At 38.0% G+C, this 23,686-nt stretch overlaps 1 protein-coding gene across 5 annotated transcripts in view; it reads left to right on the top strand.

Annotated features, from left to right (window-relative positions):
- The window catches only part of CHL1 (cell adhesion molecule L1 like), a 209,140-nt gene that overhangs the window by 168,925 nt on the left and 16,529 nt on the right, over positions 1-23,686 (top strand). For all 5 annotated transcript variants that reach the window (XM_007985014.3, XM_007985011.3, XM_038003643.2 and 2 more), the window contains 5 exons: positions 11,947-12,071; positions 16,300-16,401; positions 16,602-16,799; positions 17,939-18,009; positions 23,385-23,607. In XM_007985014.3, coding sequence (XP_007983205.2) covers positions 11,947-12,071; positions 16,300-16,401; positions 16,602-16,799; positions 17,939-18,009; positions 23,385-23,607 — 719 coding nt within the window. The remainder of the gene's footprint in view (positions 1-11,946; positions 12,072-16,299; positions 16,402-16,601; positions 16,800-17,938; positions 18,010-23,384; positions 23,608-23,686) is intronic.

Genomic DNA, 23,686 nt, shown 5'->3' with positions numbered 1-23,686 from the left:
CAAGAGGCTGGGGCACAAGTGTCACTTGAACCCAGGAGGTGGGGATTGCGGTGAGCTGAGATCGTACCACTGCACTCCAGCCTGGACGATAGAGTGAGACTCTGTCTCAAAATAAAAAAAAATAATAATAAATAAAAAATAAAAAGTTCTAAAAGTATTCATACTGAAATAAAAACAAAAACTGAATAATATTTCTGTCTTCAAGTCACTTCACTCTCCTATCATATATTTATCATCCTATTTTTGCTACTGACTTTTCATGTAACATGTACCATTCTGTTAGTGTGTGAAATAGAAACCACTCTAAGTAATTGAGGAAGAATTGCAAGGGCTTGGATGCTTGCAAAAAAAAGACTGAGAACTGCATGGGCTTGGATGCTTGCAAAAAAGGAGACTGGAGGAGCTAGGCCTAGAAGAGGCTGCATACTAGTCTTCTACGTTCTTGATCACAAAGCACTGCAGCTGCAATCCAGGTGTCTGGAAACTGCTGCCATCTTCAGGGCTACCTCACCTCATTGGTACTACTCGTGAGTCCTGCCCCTGCCAACTCTCATGTCTGCCAGAACCACTATCTGCTTCCACTGGCCCAGAGAAGATGGAGTCCATTTTCCTTCTACTTTTCAATCTCACATAAGTTTATTTAACTAACTAGCAAAACCTAAATTATATCTGGGATTCTTCCTGCCGGAAAGTACTGAGAAGCATACGTTTGAGTCTTCCAAACTCTGTATAGAGAATATAGACAAAATATAAAAGGGAACATATAGAGGAAAGTGTGAATGGATGCTTAATAGCACTAGACAATATTAAGTACATCAAAGAAATAAAAAGTCAGCATTTGCTGAATGTCTACTCTCTTTTGAAAATATGTGAAAGTCAGCTTTGCATACTTTTGCATTGTTACTAAATAAGGATTAAAACTTAACCATGTTGGAGCCAAATCTCACCTCTCATTAGTTTTGTAATTTATTGCTCTGTAGAATTAAAAATCTGAAAATGTTTAGATAGGACATGTGCTGCTTGCATGAGACAGCAACAGTACCATGGGTAAGATCATAAACTCTGAAGCTCAATGGCTCAGATTCAAATCTCAGCTCAGTCACTTACTAGATCTTTGAACTTAGACAAGCTGCTTAACATCTGTGTGCCTTGGTTTTAAATCCCATAACATAGTTTGAACTAAAAGTATTAAAAATGTACTTTCATTATAGGGTTAACAATACCAAGAACTAAGAAAACATTAACATACAGAGCACTTAGAAAATACCAAGTGCACAGTCCATTTTTGCTCTTGTGATTTGTACTACTAATTTCTTCATTTTTTTTCTTATGACAAATTTCTTTTTTTTTAATTTTTGTTTTTCTTTATATCTTCTTTAAAAAATAGGATACATGAACAGAACGTGCAGGTTTGCTACATAGGTATATATGTGCCATGGTGGTTTGCTGCACCTATTGACCTAAGTTCCCTACCCTTGCCCTCCACCCCACAAAAGTCCCTGGTATGTGTGTTTCCCCTCTCTGTGTCCATGTGTTCTCATTGTTCATCTCCCACTTGTTTGCTGAGAATGATGGCTTCCAGGTTCATCCATGTTCCTGCAAAGGACAAGATCTCATTCCTTTTCGTGGCTGCATAGTATTCCATGGTGTATATGTACCATATTTTCTTTATCCAGCCTATCACTGATGGACCTTTGTGTCAGTTTCATGTCTTTACTATTTTAAACAGTGCAGAAATAAACATATATGTGCATGTGTCTTTATAGTAGAATGATATATATTCCCTTGGGTATATAGCCAGTAATGTGATTGCTGAGTCAAATGGTATTTCTGGTTCTAGATCCTTGAGGAATTACCACACTGTCTTCCACAATGGTTGAACTAATTTACATTCTCACCAACAGTGTAAAAGTGTTCCTTTCTCTCCATAGTCTCACCAGCATCTGTTGTTTCTTGACTTTTTAATAATCCCCATTCTGACTGGCATGAGATGGTATCTCATTGTGGTTTTGATTTGCATCTCTCTGATGATCGGTCATGTTGAGCTTTTTTTTTCATATATTTGTTGGCCATGTAAATGTCTTCTTTTGAGAAGTGTCTGTTCATATTCTTTGCCCACTCTTTGATGGGGTTGTTTGTTTGTTTCTTGTAAATATGTTTAAGTTCCTTTTAAATTATGAATATTAGACCTTTGTCAGATGGGTAGATTGTAAAAATGTTCTTCCATTCTGTAAGCTGCCTATTCGCTCTGATGATAGTTTCTTTTGCTGTGCAGAAATGCTTTAGTTTGATTAGATCACATTTGTAAATTTTGGTTTCTGTTGCAATTGCTTTCGGCATTTTTGTCGTGAAGTCTTTGCCCATGCCTATGTACTGAATGGTACTGTCTAGGTTTTCTTCTAAGGTTTTTATGGTTTTGGGTTTTACATTTAAGTCTTAATTCATCTTGAGTTAATTTTTGTATAAAGTGTAAGAAAGGGGTTCAGTTTCAGTTGTTTGCCTACGGCTAGCCAGTTTTCCCAACACCATTTGTTGAATGGTGATCCTTTCCCCAGTGCTTGGATTTGTCAGTTTTGTCAAAGATCAGACGATTGTAGATGTGTGGTGTTATTTTTCAGGTCTCTGTTATGCTCCATTTGTCTATATGTCTGTCTTCATACCAGTAGCATGCTGTTTTGGTTACTGTAGCCTTATAGTATAGTTTGAAGTCAGGTAGTGTGATGCCTCCAGATTTGTTCTTTTTGCTTAGGATTGTTTTGGCTATATGGGATCTTCTTTGATTCCTCATGAAATTTAAAGTTTTTTTCTAGTTCGGTGTAGAATGTCAATGGTAGTTTGATGGGAATGGCATTGAATCTATAAATTACTTTGGGCAATGTGGCTATTTTCATGATATTAATTCTTTGTATCCATGAGGATGGAATTTTTTTTTCATCTGTGTATGTCCTGTCTTACTTCCTTGAGCAGTGGTTTGTAGTTCTCCTTAAAGAGGCCCTTTGCATCCCTTGTTAACTGTATTCCTAGGTATTTTATTCTCTTTGTAGCAATTGTGAATGGGAGTACATTTATGATTTGGCTCTCTGCTGGTCTATTGCTGGTGTAAAGGAATGTTTGTGGTTTTTGCACGTTGATTTTGTATCCTGAGACATTGCTGAGGTTGCTTATCAGTTTAAGGAGTTTTGGGGCAGAGACAATGGAGTTTTCTAGATATAAAATCATGTCATCTGCAAATAGAAACAATTTGACTTCCTCTCTTCCTATTTGAATACGCTTTATTTTTTTTCTTCTGCCTGATTGCCCTGGCCAGAACTTCCAATACTATGTTGAATAGGAGTGGTGAGAGAGGGCATCCTTGTCTTGTATTGGTTTGCAAAGGGAATGCTTCCAGCTTTTGCCCATTCCATATGATATTGGCTGTGGGTTTATCATAAGTAACTCTTACTATTTTGAGATGTGTTCCATCAATACCTAGTTAATTGAGAGTTTTTAACGTGAAGGGATGTTGAATTTTATCAAAGGCCTTTTCTGCATCTATTGAGATAATCATGTAGATTTTGTGTTTGGTTCTGTTTGTGTGATGAATTACATTTATTGATTTGAATACGTTGAATCAGCCTTGAATCCCAGAGATGAAGCTGACTTGTTCATGGTGGATAAGTTTTTTGATATGCTGCTGGATTCAGTCTGCCAGTATTTTATTGAGGATTTTCACATCAATGTTCATCAGGGATATTGGCCTGAAGTTTTCTTTTTTTGTTGTGTCTCTTCCTGGTTTTGGTATCAGGATGATGCTGGCTTCACAAAATGAGTTAGGGAGGAGTCCCTCCTTTTCAATTGTGTGGAATAGTTTCAGAAGGAATGGTACCAGCTCCTTTTTGTACTTCTTGTAGAATTCGGCTGTGAATCCATCTGGTCCTGGGCTTTATTGGCCGGTAGACTATTAATTACTGCCTCAATTTCAGAATTTGTTATTGGTCTATTCAGAGATTCAACTTCTTCCTGATTTAGTATTGGGAGGGTGTATGTGTCCAAGAATATATCCATTTCTTCTAGATTTTCTAGTTTATTTGCATAGAGGTGTTTATAGTATTCTTTGATGGTAGTTTGCATTTCTGTGGGGTCAGTGGGGATGTCCCGTTTATCATTTTTTTACTGTGTCTATTTGATTCTTCTCTCTTTCTTCTTTATCAGTCTAGCTAGTCGACTATCTATTTTGTTAATTAAAAAAAAAAAAAAAAACAGTTCCTGGATTCATTGATTTTTTGGAGGGTTTTTTGTATCTCTATCTCCTTCAATATTTCTTGTCTTCTACTAGCTCTTGGATTAGTTTGCTCTTGCCTCTCTGGCTCTTTTAATTGTGATGTTAACATGTGGGTCTTTCTAGCTTTGTGATGTGGGCATTTAGTGCTATAAATTTCCCTCTTAACACTGCTTTAGCTATATCCCACATACTCTGGTACATTGTGTCTTTGTTCTCATTGATTTCAAAAAACTTCTTAATTTCTGCCTTAATTTCATTATTTACCTAGAAGTCGTTCAGGAGCAAGTTTATCAATTTCCATGTAGTTGTGTGGTTTTGCATGAGTTTCTTAATTCTGAGTTCTAATTTGGTTGCACTGTGGTCCGAGAGACTGTTTGTTATGATTTACGGTTTTTTGTATTTGCTGAGGAGTGTTTTGTTTCCAATTATGTGGTCAGTTTTAGAATAAGGGTAATATGGTGCTGAGAAGAAAGTATATTCTGTTGATTTGGGGTGGAGAGTTCTGTAGATGTCTATTGGGTCTGCTTGGTTCAGAGCTGGGTTCAAGTTCTGAATATCTTTGTTAATTTTCTGTCTCATTAATCTGTCTAATATTGACAGTGGGTTGTTGAAGTCTCCCACTACTATTGTGTGGGATTCTAAGTCTCTTTGTATGTCTCTAAGAACTTGTTTTATAAACTGGTTGCTCCTGTTTTTGGTGCATATATATTTAGAATAGTTAACTCTTCTTGTTGAATTGTTCCCTTTACCACTATGTAATGCCCTGCTTTGTCTTTTTTGATCTTTGTTGGTTTTAAGTTTGTTTTGTCAGAGACTAGGTTTGCAAACCCTGCTTTGTTTTGCTTTCCATTTGCTTGGTAAATTTTCCTCCATCCCTTTATTTTGAGCCTGTGTGTGTCTTTGCATGTGAGATGGGTCTCCTGAATACAGCACACAGATGAGTATTGATGCCTTATCTGATTTGTCAGTCTGTGTCTTTTAATTGGGTTGTTTAGTGCATTTACATTTAATGTTAGTATTGTTATGTGTGAATTTGATCCTGTCATCATGATGCTGTTCAGTCAATTTGCTCATTAGTTGGTGAAGTTTCTTCATCATGTCATTGGTCTTTATATTTTGGTGTGTTTTTGCATGATTGGTTCTGGTTTTTCCTTTCCATATTTAGTGCTTTATTTCCAGGAGATCTTGCAAGGCAGGCCTGACAGTAATGAAATCTCTCAGCATTTGCTTGTCTGGAAAGGATTTTATTTCTCCTTCACTTGTGAAGCTTAGTTTGGCAGGATATGAAATTCTGGGCCGAATATTCTTTTCTTTAAGAATATTGAATATTGGCCCCCACTCTCCTCTAGCTTGTAGAGTTTCTGCTGAGAGGTCCACTGTTAGTCTTATGGGCTTCCGTTTGTAGGTGACCTGGCCTTTCTCTCTGTCGGCCCTGAACATTTTTTCCTTCATTTCAACCTTAGAGAATCTGATGATTATGTGTCTTGGGGTTGATCTTCTCATGGAGTGTCTTAGTGGTGTACTCTGTATTTCCTCAATTTGCATGTTGGCCTGTCTTGCTAGGTTTGGGAAGTTCTCCTGGATAGTATCCGGAAGTGTGTTTTTCAGCTTGTTTCCATTCTACCCATCTCCTTCAGGTATGCCAATCAATTGTAGGTTCAGTCTTTTTATGAAGTCCCATATTTCTTGAAGGCTTTGTTCATTCCTTTTCTTTCTTTTTTCTGTAGTCTTGTCTGCACACCATATTTCAGCAAGGTGGTCTTCAAACTCTCATATCCTTTCTTCCACTTGGTAGCTTTGGCACTTGATACTTGTGTATGCTTCATGAAATTCTGCTGTAGTTTTCAGCTCCATTAGGTCATTTATGTTCCTCTCTGAACTGGTTATTCTAGTTAGCAGCTCCTGTGACCTTTTATCAAGGTTCTTAGCTTCCTTGCATTGGGTTAGAACATGCTCCTTTAGCTCAGCATGGCTTTTTATTACCCATCCTCTGAAGCCTACTCCTGTCAATTCAGCTGCCTCATCCTCCATCCAGTTCTGCGCCCTTGCTAGAGAGATGTTGTGATCATTGGGTGGAGAGGCCTTTTGAGTTTTTAGTGGTTTTTTTTTGTTGTTGTTGATTCTTTCTCATCTGCATGAATTTGTCTAGCTTCTATCTTGAGGCTGCTGACCCTTGGATGGGGTTTTTGTGGGAGCTTTTTCTTGCTGATTCTGTTGTTTTTGCTTTCTTTTCTTTCTTTCTTTCTTTCTTTCTTTCTTTCTTTCTTTCTTTCTTTCTTTCTTTCTTTCTTTCTTTCTTTTTCTTTCAATAGTCAGCTCCATCTTCTGTAGTGCTGCTGCAGTTTGCTGGGGGTCCACTTCAGGTCCTATTCATCTGGTTCACTCCTGTGTCTGGAGATGTCACTCAAGGAAGGTGGAGAACAGCCAAGATGGGTGCCTGCTACTTATTGTGGGATCTCAGACCTCAAGGGTCACCAACCTGATGCCAGTAGGATCACTCTTATATAGGATATCTGACAACCCCTGTTGGAGGGTCTCACCCAGTTGGGTGGCACAGGGAATAGGACCCATCTAATGAAGCACTTTGTCCCTTGGTGGAGGGGATGTGCTTCACTAGGGGGAAACCCACTCATCTGGGCTGCCTGGATTCCTCAGAACTACCAGGAGGAGAGACTAAGTCTGCTGGTCTACAGAGACCGTGGCCACCCCTCCCCCTAGGGGCTCAGGCCCAGGGAGATCTGGGTTCTGTCCCTGAGCCTCTTCATTCTGCTTGTCTCATTTCTGTTGCTTGCTTAGTCTACCTTGGTATTTATGTGTGAGCCACCTCTATGCAAAGGCATTGGTCTCAGCCTTGGTACTTAATTTATTCTCTTCCCTCCTTCCTATATATACAAAGGTTTGCAGAAAGGCAGTGTATGTATTACAACCAGTTCTCCCTGAAACACGAAATTAATTATATCCATCTAAAGGCTATGCTTTGCAGTACAGATCTCCAGTCTCAGGTTGGGTCTCCGCTGATCTGCCGACTGCTCAGATATGCCTAAATTCTGCCTCTTTTGTTACTACTGCCTGACTATCTGGGGTCTTCCATATGACCTCCGGGCTACAGCCAAGAAGGGAATCAGATACCTATGGCTTGTTGGTAATATGACATGTACATTTAGGCTTTGAACCCAGAAGCCCTAAGCAGCCTTTTCACGCGGCCCAGTTTTACAATTCCCGCAGGATGCAAGAGCTGATACTGGCTGGAGTTATTGGAGTTCCTGCAGGGAAGCCCCGCCCAAGGAGGAATGATGGGCCAGGGTCAGGCCTGAAGAGGCATTGAGTCTGCCACAGTGGGTGTGTTGGGCTGTGGGGCACATGTCTTGGGACCCAGCCATCCAGCCTCCCTGGCTCCAGCAGGGGAAAAAGCACAGCCTGGAGCTATAGATATGAATGTTGCCTTTCCCCCACCCAGGGAGCTTAGCGTGTTAGGCAGTTGTCATTCCCAGTGCTGGCTGCTGCCCCTCTCCTAAGGAGCTCAAATGGCTTAAGCAGCAGGCAGCTGCAGCTGTGGGGCTGGCCTCCCCTCCCTCCAGGAGCTCAGTAGGCTTAAGCAGATTCCCGCTGAGAGGCTGTTGAGAATCTGTGGGGCTCCGGGATTGTGACACTAGACCCATTGGCTTGAGTTTGTGACTGGGGTCTTCCAATCCATGCGTTTCACAGTTCCGTGGAAAAAGCACTGTATCCCCCTCTGGGTAGCACACTCCCTCACTGCCTCTCTTGGCTGGGGGATGGGGTCTCCCCTGCCCCACTGTGGCTCTCAGGTGGACCACTGCACCACACTGTTCTTCACTCCTCTCCGTGGATCCTGCCAGCCTCCTAGTCAGTTCTGATAAGAGAAACCTGGATACCTTGGTTGCCAGTGAAGGATTCATACACTTACTATGGTTCTTTTCCATGGGAGCCTCTGAACACAGCCCCTTGCTCCCGCCTCCTCCCCTCCCTGCCCCCTGCCCCCACCAGCCATTTCTTCATTCTGCTTGTCTCATTTCTGTTGCTTGCTTGGTCTACCTTGGTATTTATGTGTGAGCCACCTCTATGCGAAGGCATTGGTCTCAGTCTTGGTACTTAATTTATTCTCTCACCTCCTTCCTATATATACAAAGATTTGCAGAAAGGCAGTGTATGTGTTACAACCAGGTCTCATTGAAACGCGAGATTAATTATATCCATCTAAAGGCTATGCTTTGCAATACAGATCTCGAGTCTCAGGTTAGGTCTCCACTGATCTGCCGACTGCTCAGACATGCCTAAATTCTGCCTCTTTTGTTACTACTACCTGACTATCCGGGGTCTTCCATGTGACCTCCGGGCTACAGCCAAGAAGGGAATCAGATACCTATGGCTTGTTGGTAATATGACATGTACATTTAGGCTTTGAACCCAGAAGCCCTAAGCAGCCTTTTCACGCGGCCCAGTTTTACAATTCCCGCAGGATGCAAGAGCTGACACTGAAATGAACCTCTGGCTACCTGAGTGGATTGAGCAAGTGACACAGATGTTCTGCCAATTTCCCTAAACAAGTAGCAGGGATAAAGGACAATAACCTTAGCTCAGAAGAGGCCCCAGGAGCGAGGAAGGCTGGGAGTAACGGCTGCTGGCTGGCCTTGACTGCTGCCAAGGGCAGGCATGGAGATATAGCAGGGAGTAGAAGTCACAGGTATCTGCTAAATTTCTATCAGCAACCTCATACTTCTTACCTTCTGCTGAGACACTTTCTTATTATTATGCAGAAGACCAGAAGCTTTAACCTAAAGAGAGGTTAAATTTCTAATCAAATATACATGGTGAGAAGTGAAAATCCCTTCTTCTCTTCTCTCTTGTCCCCTTTCTTGTGCAGGGATGCAGTAAGTGCTGGGAACTGCCAGTCTGAACCATTAGACCTATGGGGCTTCGTCTTATGTTAGTACTTCCCATACACGCTTTCTCTCTTTAGTCCTTGCAGTAATGCTATTAGGTAGATTGAAATGCCCCCAAGGAATTTTCTGTGGATTTCCAACCTGCATGTGGCTATAGACCATATAAGATATAGACCATACACTATGGTTATAAAAAATGAAATGGAGCATGGATATGAAACCATTTTTAGAATTTATACCGTGCTTAACAAAGTTAGTGGGGACTGTTCATAACTGTAGGCAAAGTGAGGGACCTAGTCCTGCAGGAGAGACCACTGTAGCATGAAAAGTGGGATATACTGATAACTAGGAGGGCGTGGGAGGAAAGGGCATTGAGAATCCAGTGGGAGGGTTTTTCCTTGGCACCAAATAGGAGCTGATTTTTCCCCCCTCCAGAAATAGTGGCAAATGAAAGAGGGAGGGGAGAAGTTGGAGATGCAAAGATTATAAGACAATCATAGTGAAAGGTTTCTTTCTAACAAATTAGGAAAGAAGGTAATTTGTTCAAGCAGAGAGGCAGGAGAAATGGGAGTTGGGGACATTAAAACATCAACCATGAGAAATGTGATTAGCGATAAGCCAAAAATGAATGAAATCCATTTAATTAATATTATTAGTAACACTCTCTGAGCACATACTCTGCCAGGCTGTATACACTAATCACTTTATGTGCTTTACCTCATTTAATTCTCCTGAAGAGAAAGAAAATATTGGTATCCCCATTTTTCAGATAAGATGAATTAGGTTCAATGTTTTATTCAAGGTTGTACAAATAATAATTGATGAAACTGAGCCGCAAACACAGGTCTCCAAAGAGAGAATCATTTTGTCATGGTGCCTTCAGTGAAACACGGATATTACTCAGCTGAACAGGGTAAGACAAGATTGGCTGCTAACATGGATTAGGGACTAGCAGCCAGGATGCTGCAGATGAAGGAGTTGAGTGGTTTTAGTGGATAAGTTTCTCAGGCAAGGTAATTAAGCAGGTGAAGGCAAACAGAGGAAAAGATTGGGACACAAAGACGTGAAGATGCTTTTTAGCTGCTTCTAAGATTTCAGGTGCTATGCGAGTAGAAATGATGCAACTTTTTAAAGCAGAATCCAACTGACCTATGATGGGAACATAATGTGAGGGAGAAATAAGTGATTGTTTTCTTAGGCATGGAGAATTTGGAGCTGTCTGTTACTGCAGCACAATGTAGTGTGACCCTGCTAAGGCAAATAGTTGTCAGATTTTGATGTGTGGCAGAATTATCTAGGCTTCATGTTCAAATGCAATGGCCCTTGCCCCATCTGCAAATGTACTGATTTGGAACCTGGACTGAGGCTGGAACATTATATTTTTAATAAGTTCTTTAGGTATACCATACCTACCACATTTCGAGGACTAGTGAGGCACCCAACTTTGATTAATTTCAGGCACCTAAGGTACATTTGTGAGACTGGAAACAAGGCATAATGCAACTATGACTTGCCAAAAAATTGGTAGCTTTCTTCTCTGGCCTGAAGCACCCCATGCCAGGGTTCAAATCTTGGCAAGATTTCAGCTACTATGGACTCTCGTGCAGGGCACAAAGGCCCTATTTCAAGAGGTTATTAAAGTCTATTCTTTCATCTAATGAGGTAAATTGTTCAAAAATTGTCAGGATATGCAATATTCTAATATTGAATCAAATGGACACCTGACTAACATGACCTGAGATGTTAATTCATGTCAAAGTTTTATTATGTCTAGAATTATAGTGAGATTCTTGATTAACAAATCAAGGTAATATTGGTTGGCAAATCTTTCTATTATTGGTGTAGGAATAAGGGCTGATTCTGTCTATAATCAAAATAACTATGCTTCATTCCACTGCTATTTAAAGTGGATTTATATAATTCAAAATTCTCAGCATTTTATATGAAATGTACATTAAAAATATTAATTATGTGAACCTCCTTTCTTCCTCACAAGGATGACACTCTTTAAATTAGTTCAACAAAATGCTAATTATTGTGAATACATTTTACATTTTGTGGAACGTGAAAAATACTTTAATAGTTATGTCGACAATACAAAGGTACAGGGTAAAAGGTGAAATTTATAAAGAAGCAATTTTCTCATAATAAACCTGATCGCAAATTGGTAAAAGAACAAATGATAAAAAGCGAGGGGAAATGATTTGCAAAAAGAAGTACTACACTGCCATCTACTGTTGAAATAAGCATATGAATGCTTTAATTGCTATCAGATCTTAATGTGCAGTCTACTTGGGAGTGGAGGGGTAGAGAAAGGAGAAACTTGTGAAAAACTGAGATTATCAGACTCCATCTCAGGTATTGTGGTTCTGTGGAATGGAGATAGAATTCACGAATCTGCCTTTGTAAGAAGCACTCCAATTGAGCCTATACAGGTGGTTCCCTAAACATACCTTAAGAATTACTCAAATATATCTTGGCCATTGTAAGGTATGATGCCAGGCAACACACGGTTCCATCAGTGACCCGTGCAAACAGATGGTTAGATTTCATAATAATTTTTAATGTGATTTTGTTTATGGCTATGTAGACATTTGTGTATGCTAGAATAATTCTTTATCTCCAGGTTTCAACTGTGGCGTTCTCTAATCAAATTTGTACTGCACAAATTTGGTTTTCACTCTTAGATCGTTTTCAATGAGGAATATGCATTTTTAAAAGGATTGGGTTTCTATTATTTCTATTGTTTTCCTTCTCATTATGTGCTCACTTTTTTTCTGACAGGATAATTATTGATGGAGCTAATTTGACCATATCTAATGTAACTTTAGAGGACCAAGGTATTTACTGCTGTTCAGCTCTTACCGCTCTAGATAGTGCTGCAGATATAACTCAAGTAACTGTTCTTGGTAAGTGCACTGACTAATGAGAAATCTGTTCATTTCTGCATTTCTGATTAAATTCCATTGTTCCTGGTCAATATAGCTAACGATTATTTGAGCCCCTGCACATATATTGTTAATTTGAAATTTTTGTTTCAAAAGCAACACAATTTCAAATCCTTTCTCCTCTTTTCATATAAAAGAAATTAATTAATGCTTAATTTTTTTTCCCTACACTTGTTAATTTGACAATAGCAGTAGGAGGTAAGTGGTGCTATCAGCAGAAAGAAAAATAAAGCATGCTTGAGTTCCTAGCACTCTTGAGCTACTCTTTCCTGGTGTGCAAAGAAATGGGGCTGAGGAATGGAGGTGGGCTAGACTGGAGGATCTCGGTAGGGGTTGAGAGGTGGATGCACGGTGGTCATCTCTAACCTAAAGGCACAGACTGAGTTCCCAGGGTTCCCGGAAGGAAGGGGAGGAACTTACAGCATTCTGCAAAGGAATGTCTTTGATTTTTGTTGTTGTTGTTGTTAATGAAAGTACTAATTAGGAAACAGTGTGCACACTTCACTAGTGTAATCAATGCAATTACCCCCGAAATCACCAATGTTTAAAGCTCTTAGATCATCTGCTGGATGTTTTCCAAAATTTCCCTTTCAGATTCACTCTCTACCAGCTCTTTGACCTAGAAAGGTTGCTGGTAAAGACAACATCAGCAAACCACTTGCCTTCCAGCTATTATTTGGTTCAGTAAGTGGAGGGCCATTTGGAGTGTTGTATTGATTCTCCCTACTTCCGTCCCGTGGACTGGCTGTCCCACTGCCAAAGTCATACCTTCTGCAGACAGGGTCTCCTCACACCATTCCTTCTGATGGGGCTCTAACAGCTGCATCCCACCACAAATATTTCAAGTCTCTCTCATACCCAACCTACTAAACATCCTGCCCACATCTTTTAAAAGATGTTTTATTAAAATGTTTCGGAACTATCCTAAATTTGTGTAAGTTATTCATTAATTTTCTGGGGGGACCCTAACATCTACAGATATTTGTTCTGTTTCAGTGGCCACCATTTAGTCTTTCCTTTGGTTTGCAGGTACTCCTTAAAAGTATTGGTTTTTTGCCTACCCTTCTTTACATATGTCTACGTTAATCACTGTTATTAACAGACCTTTGTATCCTTAGCACTCCAGCTGTTGGGACCCACTGTTAGGTTGTGAACAAGGGAGGTAGTGGTACAGACCGCGGGAGAAAATTCAGTCTCTTCTGAGACAGGCTGATAAAAAATGGGTCAACAGGCTGGATCTCTTCAAGTGAAGCGAATGGCCACCCCTCCTCAGGTGAAACAAATAGCCATCAAGTTGGGTTCTAAAAATAAAAGCGCAGTTTCCACTTGTAGAAGGTATGGATTTATAGAGTTGTAGAGTTGGCTCAGTAGAATTGTACCTTTAGGCAAATGTTTGGCCATGGGTATTTGAGCATTTTCAGGTCTCTCCAAACAGAAACGTTTAATCCCCTAGTGATGATTTCAACAATAATTCATCAGATAAAGTAGTTGAGCTTCAGATAAACTGAAATTCATCCCAGGCCCAGTGAGTAGAGGGGTGAGTTCAGGCTCCGTGTGCTTTGTCCCTAAGTATTTTGAACAATGGCAGCCACCAAAGAGACTGAGTCCCCTACTGCTTGGTGCTTCCCTTCTCAATTTCCTCTCAAAATTTAAAATTTCATTCTTGCTATTAGGCTGCTGTTTTTGGAACTATTAATTTTTTAAAATTCTGCATAAATTTTGCCTATGATTATATGTACTGTTTATGTATGCACTAATCTACCAATGTTTACAGAATAAAAATAAAAATAACACTTGAATAAAAATAAATTTTGAACTTTATTGTTCAAAATTTACATTCGTTTTTCTTTAGACCAACTTCTGATTAACCAAAGCATCTCTCAACAATTGACAATAATAAATAATTATATAGACATATGTGAGGTTTCTAAAAGACTATGTTTTCCCCCCGGAAAACAATTTTTAAAAGCATATGCTTGATCCACTTTAATCAAAAGTTATTTTTAAAAGCATTGACATAAATATGCTTTCAGGATATCATTTTTTAAAAGTCTCAGTTGCAAGTTCATCAGTTCTAGCTCCATATGATTCTCAGAGGAGCCTGATTTTAATGACAGATGTAACATGCAGCCTTAGTTTACTTTAGGAAACTTCAGAAATTAGTGGACTCAGTAAATACTGAAGAGAAGCTGAAGTTCTCCAAGCTCAGAGATTCTCAAACCTGTTGAAGAAATAACATTTTATTTAAGGCTTTAATGTTTAGACACAGTCATGAACCACAGTTTTTAAAAAGCATGTTCTCTATTCTGAATTTGAAACAATGCTTTTTGTCAATGTAAATTTCTAACAATTAGCAAATATTCAGGAGGAGCAATAGACAGTGCTTTCCACTAGGAGAAGAAAGAGCCCATTGAAAGGCTACATTACATAATACCTTCCTTTTCTCTTCTGCAAAAAGATAAAAGTCCTCCAATACTTGAGAGAATTCAAATCAAATTTTAAGAGTAAAGGCCTTTAGAAATAAGATTGTTGCTTTATTTTCAAAGTACCAGAAATTTTCATTTTCTTTAGCGCTGGAAAATTTGTGATCATTTACTTACTTAATTTTCCAGTTTCTGTCCCAACATTTAACAGTGCCAAATCTCCCTCTTCCGATATAAACTGCCTTCCTACTCCTTTTGAGAACTCCAGGTCAAGAGGGTATCAAAGTTGCTATAATGAAAATTCATTGTTATCAATGATGATAAAAATCCAACACAGTTGCAAAAAACAAAGGCAGAGCTCATGTTCTCTCTCTTTTTCTATAGCCATAGGACCTAGTTTTTATTGATTTAATATAATAATTATATGCATGATTGAAGTAATAATATCTTTTTCACTGATTTATTTAGTTACAAGACATTTATGTGTGAGGCACTGCGGGCAACGCAAAGCGTAATAAAATATGACCCCTACTCTTGGAGTTGAATCAGGCATATAAACAAATATGAACTGGACCAATAGAAATGATTCATTTGAGATACGTCATGTTTCTCAAACTTGAGTATGCCTAATCACCATCCAAAGACCTTGTTTGTAAATGCAAATTCCTTGGTCCACCTTCCTCAGTAAGCCAGAAATAGGGCCTAGGAATCTTCACTGTTATTAACTACTCCTAAAAGAATTCTGATGTCCCTGGTCAAGGATAACCCCTTGAGACTATAATCAGAGAAGAGGGAGGTAATATGGTCCACTGGGGAGTACGTGTGAAGATGCTGCATTTTACAAAGAACCCCAGACCCCAGAGGTTGATGCGTTTGAACATAGTGGAGACATAGGCCCAGAAAAAAAGGGTTTTTATGGAACCAAACTGGGGTCCACCAACCCAGTAGAGTAAGACCAGGTGTCTATACTGAAGTTTGCAGTGGGAGAAAGGAACATTTATCTGCAGGGCACCAAACAAGAATGGGTCAGCTCACGCTTAAGTCCCAGCCTCCGCAATGGCTTGCAGGTGAGGGTGTTTAAAAGCAGGAGTAAATTTCAGGAAAGCAAATGCTACAGGCAAAAAAGTAAATTAATACTTTGAGGTTACACATTGGTTTATGCCTAAAAGGGTGAGATATCTTAAAGTGGGGATGGGACATGCCTTACAGGTCATAGGTGGATTCAAAGATGTTCTGATTTGCAATTGGTTAAGGAAGAGAAGCTTTGTTTAAAAATTGGGAGTCAGCCAAAAAGAAGATTAGCTCTGGCTCATGGATGTGGCTCCCTTGAGGCCCCTCAGGAAGAAATTTACAAAAAATATGATGGTCACATCTCAGACTTCAGTTTCCCCTTATCTGAGGTCTCCATGCCAGCAAATTTATTTGGTGACAGTCTGGGTTCCAGAAAAACAACTTAGAGACATATATTAAGACATTATCTTCAGTTTTAATAGGGGAACCAAACATCCCTGTGACTCTAGCTTCCTTGGCTATGGTTTAAAGCTACATTACCTTCGTTCTTATCAAGCTGTTTATTTACTTCTTAGGGCTAGCTAGGTGCCTGAATTAGCCTTGAAACTCCACCTTTCACTTCCATATGTCGGGGCTCCCCAGGTCCCTAAGAGAGTGGTAACTGCTCTGTCTCAGGGTAGCTGGCAATGTGTGTGAGGAAGGAAATCAGATAAACAAAGGCAATTATCTACATTTTCCCTTCCTTTATTAATTAGATGTTCCGGATCCACCAGAAAACCTTCACTTGTCCGAAAGACAGAACAGGAGTGTTCGGCTGACCTGGGAAGCTGGAGATGACCACAATAGCAATATTAGCGGTAGGAAGACATGGGATAACTGTTTTCATTACTCTGGGTACTCAAAATTAATAGTGAAGCCATTTTTTAACCAGCCTTAGTGGATTATTCTTCTTATAACATCCTTTTGAACTTTTAATATTGAGTATAAATTTTGGTATAACTTATCCATACTCCATATATTCTAATGTTTTTTTTCCCTGTTTTAATGTTTTTTCCAGAGTATATTGTTGAATTTGAAGGAAACAAAGAAGAGCCTGGAAGGTGGGAGGAACTGACCAGAGTCCAAGGAAAGAAAACCACAGTTATCTTACCTTTGGCTCCATTTGTGAGATACCAGTTCAGGGTCACAGCCGTGAATGAAGTAGGGAGAAGTCAACCTAGCCAGCCATCAGACCATCATGAAACACCGCCAGCAGGTATGCAGGTTCTCACATCAGGTTTCTAACAAAATATTTGTTTGTCCCCATCTTTGAACATCTTCAAAAAGATTGATAGAGTAATGTAGGATTTTAGATTTCTCCAAATAGTGTTAATAGTTGTATAAACAGCACACAAAATATTCAAAGCACACGCATCTCAGAAGGATTACATACAAGTTAGATAGAAGCATGAAATTAGGGGAGTGACACATGAAAAAAAATTACTTTCAATAATTTCTGATGGCTAAACATCAAATTTAACCAGATATCATCAAGTAAGTTCTAAATTAAAGTTCAATATATACGTATCTAACATTACTAATTTTTATGCATTCAGTGTCTTTTCTTGTGTTTCAACATCAATCTAAATTTCCAAGATGCTTTTGAAAAAATCTCAAGAATGACTGTGCTAGAATTTGTATTACTGAATTGTTATTGATCATTAATGTGGTCATAGCATGATATTTTATTTTTCCTTGGCTAAAATAAATACTCTAGGATATAATTTCCTTTTTGGATTGAGTAAAAGCAAGTCAAGGTTATAACTGAATCAGATAGAAATTAACACTTGTGTGATTTTAGTGTATGTCAGCCTTTGCACTAAACTCCACATTTAGCTATTTCTAATAAAATGAATCCATCTAAAAATATTCATGACTACTTCACAGGTTTTGTTCTGTTTGATGCCCTTAAAACTTGGCTGCTGATATTAATACATGGTGTTTATTTTATTCTTCTAAAGGCAAATATTCACAACATATGTTTCTAATGACAATTCTAACAGAAAAAATAGAGCAGGCTTAAATTAAAATATATAGTTTTAAAAAGCAAGTTCAGAATTTTAGAAAGCAGTTTTAAAAATTTTAAAAGCAGATTCAAAATTAAGACATATATAGTAAACCATCTACTCTCCACTGGATAATAATTATTTCACTCCAAGAAGACTATTTTACTATTTTAAATAAAATATATATTTAAAAACTACCTTAAATCTTTTTAGGAACTGGACCAGATATAAATTAATAAGTATAATCAAACTTATTTAATTATCTGTGGTTTTTGGGGGGAGGAGTTGTGATATGATGACTTACCTATGGGTTAAAGGAAAAATAATGTTAATGTTTTTAATTTTTCAGCTCCAGATAGGAATCCACAAAACATAAGGGTTCAAGCCTCTCAACCAAAGGAAATGATTATAAAGTGGGAGGTGTGTATTCCTTAATATGTTATATATTTCTTTGTGCTCTTTTTCTCTTCCTCTTAGGTCTGCATGCTAACTACAATGATAGCACAATATTTTTTTAAGGACAAAGATAAGATTTGGAAATGAAATGAACTTGTGAGTTATCATCATCGTAAATTTTAAAGATCATTGTGATTAAAATGATGTTATGAAACTGAGTTTAACACTAGTCAACAATTTAGGGAAGATTATACAGATTGATTTAGTTGTAGTACATTACCGAAAGTTTCAAATTATTAATAGTTTAATTAACAATATTCTAGATTCTCTTCCATTCAAAAAATACTGAAAATCTTTAATTAATTTAGTATAATCTACTAGATATTATGCATATCAAACTGATGACCCCCCAAAGAATATTCACCCCTCATTAAACACCAGTAGACATTTTGTATTCTTCTTTCTAATAATTCTGAGGATGATCTTGTGAAGAAAGCATCATGAACGCCTTATTCTAGACCTGCAGATGGCATCCAGGATAATGAATGTCTTGCCCATCACCACACAACCAGAAATCCACAAAGCTAGGATTTATATATGAGGATCTTTGGACTCCAAACCTCACTTTTTCCTACTTTACATATCTCTGTTAAATGTTATTAAATAGACTTCACCGTTTGAATTTTGCTTAAAAATGTGCATCTACGCAGATAATTTTAATTATTCTAGGGTCATTTGCAAATTTCTTCTGTAACAGTGGGGAATTTTATTTTACCTCTACTACTTGGATGTATTTCATGATGAGTATATTGACCTACCTAAAAGGAAATTATCATTCAACCATTCTGATGAGTAATAGACCTCCAACATTGAGTTTACAAAACTTTCTGGAAACATAGAACATTTTTTAATGTATGCTGAAATATACTAATTTATTTCCACAACTTATTCCAGGTATAATTCTTGGAAGAATTTTAAAATGCACAAAGTTTAGTTTGCTTTTTATCCTCATGTGTTGGTGTTTGAACTCATTATACAATCAAATGGCCTATACTTGCAAATATTTAGTCAATATTTTTTAGATCAAAATTAGCTCTTTATTTCCACTTCAGTGAAATTAAGTTTTACAAGTTTAAGGTGTGGAATTTTTTTAAAAAAATGGTAATACATAGAAACGAAATATATTCAAGAATATTATTGCTTTCCTTGAATTTGTGGTTATAAATAGTTACTACCACATAGTCTTGATAATTACTTAAATTAAAATCTAAAATGATGTTAGTCTTTTAGGGTATATCTGTCTTATCCTCCCTTAAGTTCCATAGAAATTTTCATAAAGTAGATAATTTAGTCGGTTAAACAATAATACTGTGAATTTGCCGATCAGTTCCTCAGAGAAGCACATCATGTTCCAGTGACATTAACTCACTGATCTTCACTACTCCTTTGGGAGGGCTGTGGTTCACGATGGCGTCAGTCTTATATGTCATACTGAGAAACTGGGAATCTCAGAGTTTAATGACCTCACCCAGATGCCATGGGCTGAGTCACATGGGAAAAAAAGGCCAGAAATCTTCAGTCTTTTTGACTGCTCCTCTCACTCACAAGTCATTTTTTATTACCCCGAAGATACACAAGATTGATTATTAATGCTCTCTTCTTGTAAGAATGGGGCTATAATAAGAAAGCATCTATGGCCAGGTACAGTGGCTTACGCTTGTAATCCCAGCACTTTGGGAGGCCAAGGCGGGCAGATCACAAGGTCAGGAGTTTGAGACCAGCCTGGACAATCTGATGAAACTGCCTCTCTACTAAAAATATGAAAATTAGCCAGGCGTGGTGGTGCATGCCTGTTATCCCCGCTAATTGGGAGGCTGAGGCAGAAAAATCGCTTGAACCAGGGAGGTGGAGGTTACAGTGAGTTGAGATCACACCACTGCACTCCAGCCTGGGTGACAGAGCGAGATTCTGTCTCAAAAAAAAAAAAAAAAAAAAAGCATTTATAATTTGTTTTTGAGGAGCAAATGACATGTAACCTAGTAGTTAATTGATTAGAGGAAGGAAGTAGTCACAGGAATTGGATCTAGGCTGACAGTTACATTCCCAATATGTCCCATGGTGTCGCCTATTATCTTGATGTGTCAGAGATCTAGTCACTACTGACACAGCCAGTGAAATTTAAGAACATTCATTCATTAAGTATTGTTCTGTATGGATCATCCTATGGAAAGGAGTTAGACTCCAGGCTTTTCCCAGTTTCACAATCAGATAGCATTGTGAATGAATTACCAGACCCCCTCCAGAGATGTACCCAAAATAATTCCTATCTACATGATAATGGTCAGAGAGACATACTTTGGGGAGAAAAAAAAAAAAAAAAAAGCTGATACTTCCCAAAAGAATTAACAATGAAGATGAGCACTAGGAACAGACTGGATGTCCCTAATTTTTGCTTATTTGTTTATGTTTTACATTTAACATTAAATATGATTGAATTCAAATAACAATACAATTTAACTGAATGGTAGAACTAGGTTTTTTAGTTAGCATTACCTTCAAACATTCACTTTTCCTATATTAAGTGGGTCATGACTCACTCATATATTTTGAGTGTTCCAACATCATAATGTTCTACTCACAAAACAGGACAAAAGAGTCTACTGCAACCTCATCTGTTAAATACCTATATCAGGATAATTTTTGCTTGAGAGGTTCCATTGTTCTTAAGCATAGGTATGTGAATTTTTAGCTTTGCTCAATACAATAACACATTTCAAACTTAAAGGACACCAAAAACAAAACCAAAAGCCCCAAAACCCCACTAATGTTGAGAAGTAGGAACGTCTTTAGTTACATGGTTATATGATCACATCCAAGGTAGTTAATTCCTAATGGATCTAGGTTTTATTATTTATATTACAAGTATAATAAGAAGATCTACTGGCTTTAAAATGAAATTAAGTGGAATTAGAAGAAATATTGTATAACCTAGTAACTATGGTAGATAACAATATATTGTATTCTTGAAAATTGTTGAGAGACTAGGTTTTAAGTGTTCTATCATAAAAAATAAGTATATGAAGTAACATATATTTTGAGTAGCTCAATTTAGCCTTTCCACAATGTATACATATTTCAAAACATGTTGTACATAAGTATATACAATTTTTATTTCTCAATTAAAAATAAATAAAAATGTTCAACAATTTTTTAAAAAGTAGAATTAAGGCAGGACAGAAGTCTTTCGTTTTCTAGATTAATAGTTAAAACCTTGCTTGGTTCATAGATCTCTTTGAAACTATGTTGGAAGTACAGGATCTTTTTCTAGAAAATTATACCCAAAAAGTCATACTAAAGATATCATTGACTTCTCAGATCCTTTAAAGGATACACATGTACCCCATCTAGAGATTCCTACACCCCAAGTTAAGAACCTCTTTTCTAGAGACTCCTTCCTCGTGGGCTATTTCACGAGAGGCAGAGGGAAGCGAAGGCTGGTGACCTTCCTGCTTACTCTGCCCTTGCTCCTTCTGTTCTTTGTTGAAGAGATTATTTGGGAAACATCTGAGGTTCAGTAGGCATTGCCTCAAAGTCAAATACAAGCATTCAGGTTGTTTATTTGGGTTCCCAAGTACTAAAAAGGCCGATAAGATAGCTAAAATATTTTTGTTTAAAGTGTTATGGTTTATTATTTATTTATTTAAAATTTGTCAGAGAACTTTATTAAATTTAACTCCTTTCTTTGGAGCAAAATGTGTAAAATGAATAATATTATTTGCACACACTTATTGTCAGTAGGAACTGAAGGAAACTATCGTTCCACATTGCAGCACGGCACTACAGACTCATGGCCTAATTCACTGGGGCAATGCTAAAGCCCCTGGTGAATTTATATCCATTTCACACTCTAAAATATCTTGGAACAAAACTTTCCAATGCATGGAAGTATAAGCAAGGTCTGCAGAAAAATCTCAGAAAGTTTTCATTTTGTTTTGATTTTTTCTTCTCCCAGTTAGTTTAGTTTATTCACGTTGGAATAGGCATACACTTAAAATTATTTTGCTGATATGTCACTATGTTTTCAACTTAATTCCAAGCAATGCCTCTAAGAAGTGTTTTAGTAAATTAGATTAAGTTGTGAAGGGTTACAGATTCTTTAAGAACACTATGTATGACATTGTTGACTCAGTCACATATCCAGACAAAATTACTATTTATCTAAGTGAACCTTAAATTTAGGATTAAAATCATATTTTAAACATATTTTATATAACTGATTCATTTCAATGCACAATCCCATTATCTTTGAAATTAAACAGGCAGTTTAAACCACATTATTGTTTTTAAGTTTAACTGTTGCTCAATTAAAAACTAAAGTGGAAATAACCAATTTCCCATACTAGAAATTATTCCTCCAGGCCGGGTGCGGTGGCTCACACCTGTAATCCCAGCACTTTGGGAGGCTGAGGCAGGTGGATCACTTGAGGTTGGGAGTTTAAGACGAGCCTGACCAACATGGAGAAACCCTGTCTTTACTAAAAATACAAAATTATCCAGGCGTGGTGGTGCATGCCTATAATCCCAGCTACTTGGGAGGCTGAGGAAGGAGAATCACTTGAGCCCGGGAGACGGAGGTTGCAGTGAACCAAGACCACACCACTGCACTCCAGCCTGGGCAACGGGAGTGAAACTCCATCTTAAGGAAAAAAAAAAAAAAAAAAGAAGAAGGAAATTATTCCTCCAAATATTTCTATGCAGCAAAATAAAGTGGATAAGGGAGGCATTTTTTCTTGAAGAAAAATAAAGAATGGTCAAGGAGCTGGGAAATTATTAGAAAGAGGAGCTACTGCTTCTTTGTATTAAAGTATAAACATGCATAGTCTCCAAAAATATATACATAATCTGTCTCTTCTTATGGAAGAAAAATGAAGAAGGAGAGAACCAAGTACAAAAAAGAGTTTTCTTCAAAAAGCCATGGGAGAATCCCATTTACAACCAAATAATTCGTGGACATATTATTTTTTATTTCAGTCTGTTTTTTGCAAATGAAAAGGTGGAATGTAGTGGAAAGCATAAGCAAAAAGCTAAAACACTTTGTAGCATTTCTTTGTAACTTCCTTCATGTGTGAAAACTTAGACTTTACCATAAGGACATAATCCAGGCATCTGATGTGTAGGCTGCTCATTACTTGGGAGGTAAGGGATTAATTTTCATACTTAAGCTCATATGATGACAAAACTTTTTCACAACTGTCTCTAAACCAAGAAGGGGGATTTAAGATCTCTCAACAAATGATCCTTCCATTGCATTGTTCCTTATACCACTTACGGTGGTTCACCACCATCTCTGAGTCGACACATCTGTGATCAGACTGAATGAGTCTCACCTTCTGTTTTAGCCTTTGAAATCCATGGAGCAGAACGGACCAGGCCTAGAGTACAGAGTGACCTGGAAGCCACAGGGAGCCCCAGTGGAGTGGGAAGAAGAAACAGTCACAAACCACACATTGCGGGTGATGACACCTGCTGTCTACGCCCCTTATGATGTCAAAGTCCAGGCTATCAATCAACTAGGATCTGGGCCTGCCCCTCAGTCAGTGACTCTCTATTCTGGAGAAGACTGTAAGTGATGCACTCAAACTGCTAAGCACGTCAATAACTGTTGCTCTCAAATATATTGTACTTCTGTCAACAAATATTT

The sequence above is a fragment of the Chlorocebus sabaeus genome, chromosome 22 (genome assembly GCF_047675955.1).
Source record: "Chlorocebus sabaeus isolate Y175 chromosome 22, mChlSab1.0.hap1, whole genome shotgun sequence".
NCBI classification, from domain to species: Eukaryota; Metazoa; Chordata; class Mammalia; order Primates; family Cercopithecidae; genus Chlorocebus; species Chlorocebus sabaeus.
This window is presented reverse-complemented; position numbering and strand designations above follow the sequence as displayed.